The 11,592-nt window shown below is 32.0% G+C and overlaps 2 protein-coding genes across 3 annotated transcripts; one reads left to right on the forward strand and one right to left on the reverse strand.

Annotated features, from left to right (window-relative positions):
• Window positions 1-4: 4 nt before the first annotated feature.
• Window positions 5-7,179, forward strand: LOC105677429 (zinc finger CCHC domain-containing protein 8 homolog). 2 transcript variants are annotated; one of them, XM_067348821.1, is made up of 9 exons: window positions 5-289; window positions 417-606; window positions 823-1,294; window positions 1,883-2,141; window positions 2,331-2,620; window positions 2,877-3,090; window positions 3,309-3,489; window positions 3,633-3,853; window positions 3,920-7,179. In XM_067348821.1, the coding sequence occupies exons 3-9, from the start codon at window positions 1,002-1,004 to the stop codon at window positions 4,448-4,450; spliced, it is 1,989 nt and encodes a 662-aa protein (XP_067204922.1). In that variant the 5' UTR covers window positions 5-289; window positions 417-606; window positions 823-1,001; the 3' UTR covers window positions 4,451-7,179. The 2 variants fall into 2 exon arrangements, with proteins under 2 accessions (XP_067204922.1, XP_067204923.1); XM_067348822.1 differs by having other exon boundaries at window positions 449-606.
• On the reverse strand, window positions 5,970-10,797 carry LOC105677425 (small integral membrane protein 14). Its single transcript, XM_012376022.2, has 5 exons — window positions 10,542-10,797; window positions 8,673-8,772; window positions 7,987-8,041; window positions 7,591-7,739; window positions 5,970-7,527 (listed from the first exon to the last, which is right to left on the reverse strand). Exons 1-5 carry the CDS (start codon window positions 10,781-10,783, stop codon window positions 7,489-7,491), a joined length of 585 nt encoding a protein of 194 aa, XP_012231445.2. The 5' UTR covers window positions 10,784-10,797; the 3' UTR covers window positions 5,970-7,488.
• Window positions 10,798-11,592: the final 795 nt, after the last annotated feature.

Raw genomic sequence — 11,592 nt, forward strand, 5'->3', positions numbered from 1 at the left:
ATAAGGAGTGGTAAGGTATAAAGATATAAATCTAACTGTCGGCTGATTGTTGATGTATTGTTCACAGACGTCATTCTCCCAACGATCTTCCTATACCTTGAGTGTTGGCTAAGTGGTGGAACACATCCCTGACCTTTCTTCTTGCCATTTATATACCGATCCTTGTAAAGATTATCACTTCCTATGAAGATTTTAAGATGTGCATAAGCGCTTCAATAAGGGCTGTATTGGCGGAGCTCAAAATTGAGAACTTTAGAAGGATTAGATTGTTCTTATCTTTATTTTTGCGGTGAGATGCGTTTTATTTTTTAATTATGTCAATTTAATTTTTAGTTTCGTACTTTAATTAATATATAAGAATATTAAGAATATAATATTTTTATTTTTATTATAATATTGATTTAATTTCATTCTAGGATAGAATTTAATTCACATCATATCATTCTAGGAAGATATAGGGGACACTAAATTTTACAACTTGACATAGCAATTTGGCATATCAAGAAAGTTATTTTTATCTCATCAGATTTTTATTTGGCTCTTAATAATCGCAGAGAAAACATAATTTTTCATTTCATGTGTACTATCGACACTTCATAAATCAATGTAAGTACTTAATTCTATCTTTTAATACATTTTACAAAATTATCTATATACAAAAAGATATGAATATGCTAGGATAATATCATATCATATCATTACAATAGAATTATGTGTGTACTTTTGATACAATAAATTGAGAAAATTTTAATTTTTTACATTTTAATAGAAATTTTTAAGATTTAAATTAAAAAACGTTGGTATTTATATTGTTTTTCCAAGTGACTGCTATTCCACTATGAGTGCGCATGCGCGGTCATGCGCAGTATTGGTTTTATCTACACGGGTGACGGGTAATTGCGTATATGTGAGAAGTAAATACTGATCAACACATCTCAGTGATCGCTTCCCATCTCGTAAAACAAAAGGAGCGCGAATATTACAGGATTTGTCGTGTGTTTATGATGAATAGTACTGTTCACGTGCCGAATATGAACACAATCCCGTTGGATTCGACGATAACAGTTGAAGATTCGGAGCCAGAAATGATTGATCTGGATTCAAGTCCCGATAACGAAATTACTTGTCTCGACAACAGTGCAATATGCAATTCAGAGAAGACTGAGTATTTAACTACGGACGACGTTGACGCTATTAACGAAATGACGACTCATTCATCCAGCGATATGCAGTCGAACGATGAAACTTTGCGGCCTGCTTTTAAGGTTATGTTTCGCGATGAAAAGACTGCGAGGTACGAAATTATTATACGTCCTATGCTTTGTTTACAACGCGCGCGCACGCGGGAAATTTTTTTAGAAATATGATCTGTTATCCGACGAAAACTATGTCCTATGCTTGATAATATTTGATTAATATGAAGGTAAAAATTAGATAGCTAAAAAGGAATGTCAAATCTTTGGGTTTGATAAATGTCAAAATAAAATATATTGAAAGGATGTCAAAGTGTAAACTACTGATTAAAATTCTATACTTAGTGCGTATTAATATCAAATTTTTGGACATACTATATAGTTTTTTAATGCTTTTATTTATTTGAATCTTTCTGTAATTTAAGTTTGTTGTTTACCATGTTTTCTATTGTCTGTGTCAGAAGAATATATTTTTCTTTTGTTGATTGAGTTGAAGATTTGGTTTCAATATATTATATTGAATATATTAGATTGAAATATTTCTAAATTTTATATATTTATTTAGAAGTTATAAACCAAAACTATAACACAGATCATTTTTTTTATAAAATAGTATTTAATATATGAATTAAATTATTAAAACAATCTGTTATGTAATTTGTGAATTTATGAATTTCATGTATTTGCAGACAATATCGACGACAAATAAGAGAGTTTTTGCACACTTTAGTGCAATCGGATCCATCTCAAAAGGAAGATGTAAATGAATCAAGTTTGATTTTAGAAATTTGGGATAACAGAAATAATTCCAAAGATCAAGAATCATTTATGGAAAGTAATAGTGAACCGAATGACACAATGCAAAGCGATGATACTTGCGATTTATTGTTTACGATTGATAAACAACCAAATGTAAAGAATAATTTGGACATCCCAAAATATGGACAAGTATGTCACTTTTTTTTATTATATACAAATTTTTCTTAATTATTAAATGCAGTAATAAATAACTTTGTCATTCTGTAAGTGCTACTATAAACTTTATTATGTCTTACTTTAAAAGTGAGAGAATTTTCATTCCTTTTTTTTTTTACATTTATTATTTGTATATCTTAAACAATATTGTTCTCATCTTAGAAATATAAGGGTACATTTGAGGAATCAAACTCTGAAACGTCAAAAGATCTCGCTCCAAAATTAAATTGCTTCAATTGTAATGGAAATCATAATATGCGAGAATGTCCGTTGCCTAAAAATCAAGCCAATATTAATAAGAATCGTAAAGAATTTGTTGCAAAGTATACAGGAGTACGATATCATATGAGCGAGGATCAGAGGTTTAGTCATATGATTCCTGGTCAGTTGAGCCCAAAACTACGAAAGGCTTTAGGACTGAAAGACAATCAACTACCTAGGCACATATATAGGTATATTAATTACGTAATCCATTGGATTTGGCAGGAGGGACTAGCTCTTTCTATTGCTCAAATCGACATTTGTATTTATTTCTATTATTTGTCATTGTTTTTTCAAATTATTTACTATCGCTCTTTTGCAACAAGTTGACTTGACGGTGTTTTATATTTTCTTTCTATAACTGGGTGAATGTTTGAGCAAAAAACATGAGAAAATATTCAATTTTCAATGAGATTCTCTACGAATTCAAAACTTTTTTTTTGTTAGAATGAGAATGTTTGGCTACCCACCAGGCTGGTTGGAAGAAGCACGCTTACAACATTCTGGAATATCACTGTTCAATTCTGATGGGGTAGCTGAGGCAGACCCGAATCAGGAAGAAGGAGAAATTATTACGGAGATAGATAAAGATCAATATGACATGAAAAAGATATATGACTTTCCTGGTTTTAATGTACTACCTGCTCCTAATATGATTGATGTAAGTAGTTGCTAGCACAAGTGTATAATTGATCTTAAATATCAAATCTAACAATAGCTTACAAGTTTATATATCGCGTTTATGTATGTAACCTTTGTTGCTTCAGCTTAGCTTACAAGTTTATATATTTTATAAATGTTTACAAAGTTAAAAATATTTTATGTCGTTGATTTTTTAACTTTTGTTCTAATTATTTTTTATTATATTGTTGATCGTAGGACAGCCACAAGCAGTGTAGGATACCACAAATGCAACCAATGCACAGTAAGGAGATAATGTTATCATACTTGAAAGGTAAAAAGGCAGACGATGGTTACAAACGGAAGAAGTTGGTGTTACCTCCACCAGTAATGAATATTCCGTCAACGCTCGGTGACATGGAAATAGATGACCTCGAAGGTACGCCAAAATAACACGAAAAATTTTACATTATTATAGAAGAATAATTTCATGAAAAATAATAAGAGTGATTTTAACGCGAATAAATTTATTTCGTTAATCTTTCTTAAAATATAAGTAACTTTTTTATTTAATTGAAACAGAAGGTGCCGTGGATAATGTGTCTGTTAATGGACATTTCATACCACCGTTACCCAAGGAATTGGTGGAGACGTTGCCAGCACCATTGCCGCCACCGCCACCGCCACCACCACTACCACCACCAGCGGCAACAGCAGCAACATCATCATCATCAGAAGCATTTCAATCAACAACGGAAGATTCAGACTCGCAATTGCGAGAATTGTCCCCAGTTGATTCTACAGTATGTCTTTAAATATAATGCGACACTTTCCTTAGACATCTCAACTAATGTCGTTTCTTTTTTCAGTACACATCCTTGACTATAAATTCGCCATCACTGTCTGACTTGGAATATGTGAAAAAGGAGCTACTTAGAGAACTTGAACATGCAAATTCGCAGTCCAATAGCGGTTTCACGTCGTTGAAAACTGATTCAAATGCCACATTTGTGTCAGATAACTCATTTTCCGATACAGTGACTACATCCCATTGCACATCGCGCGAATCTTTAAACACAAGTCAAGACTCGGTGAAGAACTGTCTTGACGAGTCATTCAACAGCGATTTGAACGTGTCGCCTTCCCACATAGCGACTACTTCAACTCCTGCGCAAAAATCTTCGCATCAATCTTCCATTAAGTCGGTGCACTTAGGTACACCACTACTGTCAAGTGCATCCCCGTATAATAAATTGCCGTCGTCGGAAAAATTTTCCAAAAACATTAGCAACCTTATCAACTTCGAGAACTTACCTGACTCAACAGGTAAATATGAACAGATGACAGGTGTCTTACAAAAAGTTAGAAATACCATGGCAAGACTGAATCAAGAAACATAAATAGACAATTTACGGAGAGATTGATAGCGTTCCGTAAGCATCGATTGACTATTTATACACATGATCTTTCGGGAGAGAAATATTTATGATCACTAAAATTGGTGTGAAATCAAAATTAAAATTGATTAAAGTGGGTAAATTAAGAAGTATTCTTCCTTATTTTTTTCTCTTTAATTCAAGCTGAAAGAAAACACTTGCAAATATATAGGATTGATATCCTATTGTAAATAGATATTTTGGAGTCTAAAAGTGTAATGTAAGACATATGTGTTCATTGATGATGATATCTAGAGAACAGATATCTCAAACAGCACCGTCCGCGGACCGAATCGTAGTCCATTAACGGACCATAATGGAATATTTTATTTTTTTATATATGGATTGTCTCATTATATGTATCGAGAACGTATTTTTGTTTATTAAATTCCCAAGTACACCTTATTCGAAATTGTGAAGAAATCTCTATAAATTTGCATTATAATAAGATGCTTTCGGATAAAAATTTAGTATCATTAAAACATCTTAATGATTTATTATAAATCTATAAATGACGTATAGAGCACGATATTTTATGCATCGATGTATAATATAGGTATAATTCATTCAATGTATCACATTGTATATATACATGCACACATACCTATGTGTGTGTAAAAACAACGTAAATTGTTGTCTTTTCAAAAGTACAAAATATAGACAGGTTTTCGTTACATAATCACTGTTAAAGAAAATTGTAAATATTTATTTTATTTTTACAATATCTTTATAAGTCGATTTTTTTTTGCTTAATTTTAGTCAAACGCGATACATATATCTTGTACATATTGAAAAGAAATGAAATATTAATCTGTGATCTGTGATAAGTAATACATATTTGAAAACGCATGTTGTGATGAACTAAAGTCATAAAATTCATGAACAATTTATCGATTAAACTATCGAGTATCAGTTTAAATTGCTAAATTTGAGATCACAGAGCATAATGTGTAAATATATTCAAGTCCCACATTTCACTACAATGATTAATTTATAATAATTTTCATTGGACACAATGATAATTTTTGCATAAATAATTTAATTTTCCTCATCAGAAACATGATCTACGAATGTTTCAGTGAATATTGTCAACCAGCATTTTTCTTATACATATATTATATAAATATGCTAATTTTGCTAGGGATATAATTTCGATTCAGAAATGTATATGGATCATTTCCGAAGTAATAATAATAAATTGTACAATTAACATGACTCATAAATAGTAATTCTGCTGTTTTGTCTGCTACGATAAAGTTGAATATATTAATATTGTACAAAAATAGCTATAGCATTTTTATCTAAAATAAAATTATTTTGTAATGATAATAAAGATGTACTATAAAGAACCATGTTTCATGTAAAAATATCTCATATTCTCATTATATTTCACATAACATCAATTTTTTTTAAAAACTTTCTTCAAAGCATATATTGTATATTATTTACTATTCGCATTAATTTAAAAAAAAAAGTAGAAATCTTGCAATGTGGAGAAATGTTTTATTATCGAAAATATGGGGAATGTACATTATTGAATAACATTGTTATTGGTATAAAACATTTAATCATAGACCATATTCATTATGCGAAAGTCGCGAAGTACTATTAATATAACTGTTATTTGTGTATAATCACGATATCTTCTGTTCTTCAGATTTGCGCAAAACGTTTACAAGATATTTGCACTTTGAGTAATATCGAAATGATTATAAAACTGTGTATAAATATTTTAATCTTTCTCCGTGAACAGTAAAAATTAAATTTGTAAATATTAATTTCGTGTAACGCTAAAAAATGAAAAAATGTGTTCCCATATTTTTTTATTACATTCATGTTATAGAAAAAGACAAATTATAAATAGCTTGAACCACATAGATCCCAAACTATTGATTATCATGATTTATTTTATAATAGATAACTGCACATTCGGTAATCATACGTGAATGTTTCTTTGACGCGGTGAATTACTTTTTGTAATTCTGAGTAGATTCGAATTATTCTCTTATGGTTTCCATATTAAATATAAATACCTCCTTTATATGACTATCCATTCGCAGGTACTTAAACTTTTTATCGTCTTTAATAACAGATTTTTAATAATAGATGTTTTTAATAAAGATGAACTATGTTCAAGTATAATACATCTTTATTATCACACAAGCAGGTATTATCTTATTAACCTTCGACTAGTCACATTATTTTTATCATTACACAGTTGTATTCTTAGTATCTTCTCCGTACAGATTTTAAAATCTTTAAATATTATTGTTCAATTTTTAGTCTTACTGGGTCATATACGTTATACGAAGAAAATAAAATCATTATATTCAATATGTGTCAAGAAAAAGCAGTTTTATCAACTTATAAAGAAAATACTATGTGCAATTTCGAGACTCTATTTGCCTATCCAAAGTTTATATTTTATAAAATAATTACAACATTTATAAACATCTGATTAGAATGTTATGAATATACAATATGAGATATGAAAAAACGTTTTGAAGTCGTGATAGTATTCGTAAAAAGGAATAAAAAAATATTATAAAAACGTTGTTTTAAAGTTCATGTGTCTGGTCGATGGTTAATAATAACTTATTCATCCATTACCTGCCGTCATCCGCTAGTTTCGACGAACACGTCAGAGTAAAGAATACTAGAGATTTCATATTAATGATGTAATCGTTAAATCACTATTTCGAAAAATTGTAATATTTTATACTATCCGTAGACAAATCTACGCACATAATACTCGTAGAAAGAATCTAAAGAAAAAAATTATATATATATATATATATATATATTATGTCATATAAAATAATCGCATGTGTGTAGGAAATTATACTTCCAGAAATTCGATTGATATAACTCGCTAACGCGTATATTACAAGATAATCGTCAACATCGCGTCTACCATAACTTTCCCCTATTTCTACAATTTTAGCGCAGATCCTGGTATAAAACTTCAAATAACAAGATCTCCCTGTGATGCCATTTACACTTTAATTCACGGTCGGTGGCGATGGATCGTCGTGCGAATCCTGTAAATAAGTACCGTTTGAGATATGCGTCTAAGTTTAATGAGAGAAAATTAATATACTCACGGGCTCGTTGCTGTTTTTAGTAATGTTCCTGCTCGGCTGTCGCAAAGATCTCGGTCTAAATGCATACATGAGAACGAGGAAGGCAATAACGAACCAAGCAAAGACAAAGTCTGACGATTCACTATGAACATTCGGCGGTGGTCCTGGAACTGAAAAGAAACGTAAGGCATTTTTTCCCAAATTAATATGTTAAATGTATTTACTTCTAATGTGTGTGGGTGGAATATTATTGTTATATAACTTGTGATCAATATCTTAAATCCATATTTTTCCTCTACTTTTTAGTTCTGGAAAAACAAAATTAATCGATGCTGATAAAATCAGTTAACTTAACTTAACATGATTGAGATATTTATTATAATTACAAGTATTTATCAGAGTATATAGTAAACATACTTCTCGACACACTGAAGCACTCGGTTTCCGTACAATAATCCTGCGATTGTCGTAACTAAAACAATAATACAGTTTACGGTGAAATATGTCTTTCGCGCGCAAAATACCGCACGGCAAAATAAATAACTCATTTCGTTCAAGCATTTCACAGATCTTGCAAATAAGTATTTCAGGAAACTACAATACATAGTAAATCGCGAATGTTGCCACAAAGATCCGTTGTTGTTTAGTTACATAAATACATGCATTGATACGTTTGCGTCCCGTAAAAGCAACGCTTCTGCGGACTCTGATCACATTTTAAATGGAAATACTTTTTACGCTTGTTTAATTCGCATTAAGATTCGAACGAGTTTATCCGACAGCAAGACAAGTCTTATTTTTTTTTTTTTTTGCAAGAGTCTATAATTTAGGAGTCCTCATATTCGATTCATGTAACGTATCATGCACCAGCAATTGACTTACGTAATTCAAACATTTTTATGTAACTGCGTGGCGCAAGAAATTTCTGTCAGCTAAACAGAAGAGGTCATTTCGTTACAAATTATTCAAGTGAAGAAACCTCGTTATTATTTTGGCTTAAGAGACCTAAATGTTCGGGGAAAAAAAATATCCCCCGTTATTCGCGCGCGGCTTTTATCGCGACGACACCGATCGCGACTCGCGTTGCCTCTCGCGCAACTTACAATAGAAAGTAGATGCTGCACAGACAGATGATTCCACATGCATTCGCATGGGTCGAATCCTTCGTCGCTCATCTTGATAGGTTTTTCGCAGAATCTGCCACTGCGCACAAGAAATTTTTATTTAGTACAATCTGGTATATCAATTCTTTGCCGCGAGTATACTGCGTTTCTGCGCCGCGCGCGATCAACTTTTTGTTGATCATCAATTATTTGCAATTTTACGCTGCATGTTTTTTTTTTGTTTTAACATTGATTACTTTCATGAATATTAACGTGACATGAAATATTACGCGATACCGCGATACCGCGAAAAATAAAATATTTACCAAGAAATATATATGTTTTAATAACTTCTAGATTTATTTTGCAGAATTTAACACATGTGTATAATTATATAAAATTATTAATCATTTTAAAACATAAATTAAATATTGAATGGCATTTTAGGAAGTATGCGAAATGCAAACAATTTCATTAATTGCATTTTGATAAGGTTTATTTTTTGGATACTTTACGTGAAATATTAAAGAAACTACATGGTTTCAGTTCGCATGACAAATATTTTTGCATACAAGTCCAAGTCTAATCTGAAATGGAATGTTCTTACTATTTTCATCACTTCGAGGATATCCTGCATATCGCGCGGATAATTACGAGGGAGAAAGGAAATTCCTGATTTCTTATCGTCAATCACACGTAACACACATGCAATTATACTGTAAGATATCTTACAGTATGCGATAAGTTATCGGTGTAACTATTAAGAATTCGTAATAAAATATCTCAAAATAAATATAAAGATAATAAAGGAATTCAAAAATGTTCACCGTTTTTTGTCCCACACACATGCACTATAATGTTGCTCACATTTTATGAATCATGCGCGAAATTTGCTCGAGTAACAGTGATATCACAATATTCTGTTTTCATTTCCAATGTTTATTTATTTGGCAAGATAATACTTTGTCTGGTGCGAAAGCAGAATATTTGTCCGCCTTTACCCGACAAAATGCGGAAATGTTTGAAATATACCGTTGAACCTGATCTTTTCACATTTTTCAAATCAAAATAAAAATCTCTTGTAAATTGTAGATCTCAAAATTAGATATCTTTAAAGCGTTGCTCTTTATTGTAATATTTTTATGTGCTTTGCGAGCGTTTAAAAATTTACGAGAAACTTTAAATCGCGAAAATATTATAAATTGTAAGAAAAGTGTACCTTCATATATTATGAACATCAATATTTACACATTGCGATACACAATATTAGAATTATAAAAAGAATGACCAATAGGGAGAATCTTTATCAATTAAGGATCGTTAAATGAACGTGTGAACGTTCGCTAATGATATCATTGAATTAAATAGCAGCACAATGCGAAAATTCGTGACGATCGTCACAATAACATTCTCGCATATGCGAATCGAATGTGTCGAAATCTCGCCAGCACGAATCGTACAGTCACAATAAAAAAAACCTAAATGAGAAAACAGACGGTTGGTCGAAAGGATCGCAGTGGCGTGTGTCGCGTCGTAATTTTCCACGGACAATCTCCGCGTTTCTTCCACATGTACCGCAACTTCACATCAAACCGCAACCGATTTCCAAGCAAGACCAAAAAAAAAAAGCAAAAAGTTTATCCGTATGGCGACACGATGCGCGTTACACTCCGGCAATAGGAGCGTGAAACGCGCTGCGAGATTGTATAATAAAGAACCGACGACGATACGCTCGCTCGAAACAACTCGCTCGCAATTTGTCACGTTGACATTACGTCGTGACACAAAAAAAGGAACACATTATTCGGTATGATTGACGATGATTCTATTAAAGGGGCAGGGTATCGCTGTCGAGATGGATATACTCACCGTAACGAGGAGACACCGGACGGACGGAAAAGTGAATTACGACTGCGTAACGCGAGACGGCACGACGGCACTACGAAACGTTTTGGATGTTGCGCCACTATAACGCCCGAACTGTTCCAGCCATTACGGTTGTCGTCCTCGGTCGCGTTGCGTCCGAAGTGTGCTAGCAGCCGTGCAATCGTAGTCGAACGGGATTGGCGAGCGGTCTTCCGTTTTCCAGGCTTGCCACTTGGCGCGCTCATTTCAAACTCGTGAAACGCATCTGAACAATCAATTTGTTTTTATTGTTATTCAGATGCTGGAAAATGCATTTTAAAAAGTTGTCGCAACTAACAATTTTATTCCTTTTTGTTTACAGGAGGAAAACGATTCCATCGATGGCTGGAAAAAATTAACGCACCTTATAAGGATACTTTTCTAACTTATCTTAAGAAAACTTTATAAAATTATTTAAGAATTGATAATACAATGGTAAGTTGATGATTATCATTAATTCTATTACGATTGTACGTTTATATTAATAGAAAATATTTAAATTTCAGGTTGTCGAAGATTATTTTCAACTTCCTGGAGTATTTATGCCCATTTTATGGAACCTGAATAAATTATTTAGCAAAAGGTAATGTGACAAATAATTAAAGAATAAGAAAATATTTGCATATACGCATATATGTATGTGCGAGCAATGGCAATTGTTTTTTCTCATTACTATTACAAATACAATGCATTATCTCAATGTATTGCTAAACATGAGATAAAGAATGTTATTTAAGCATTATATATATAAATAATAATGCTTGGTTTTTTTTATACTAATAAAATGTTCACATTTTATACAATCCACAAATCGTTTATAAAAATAATGTAATAATTGCGGGAGACATACAACTTTCGATACATTTGTTTGATTAGAGGCTAATTACTCGAAGAGCGAGTAAAAAGTTACAAATACAATGCATGATAGACACAGCTTTAAAATATTAAATATGTAACATTGCGCGCCGCGCAGAATTTCTCGCCCGAAGACGGCGCGCGCGTAGCGATTGCACCA

This window comes from Linepithema humile, chromosome 2 (assembly GCF_040581485.1).
Source record: "Linepithema humile isolate Giens D197 chromosome 2, Lhum_UNIL_v1.0, whole genome shotgun sequence".
In the NCBI taxonomy this organism is placed as follows: domain Eukaryota; kingdom Metazoa; phylum Arthropoda; class Insecta; order Hymenoptera; family Formicidae; genus Linepithema; species Linepithema humile.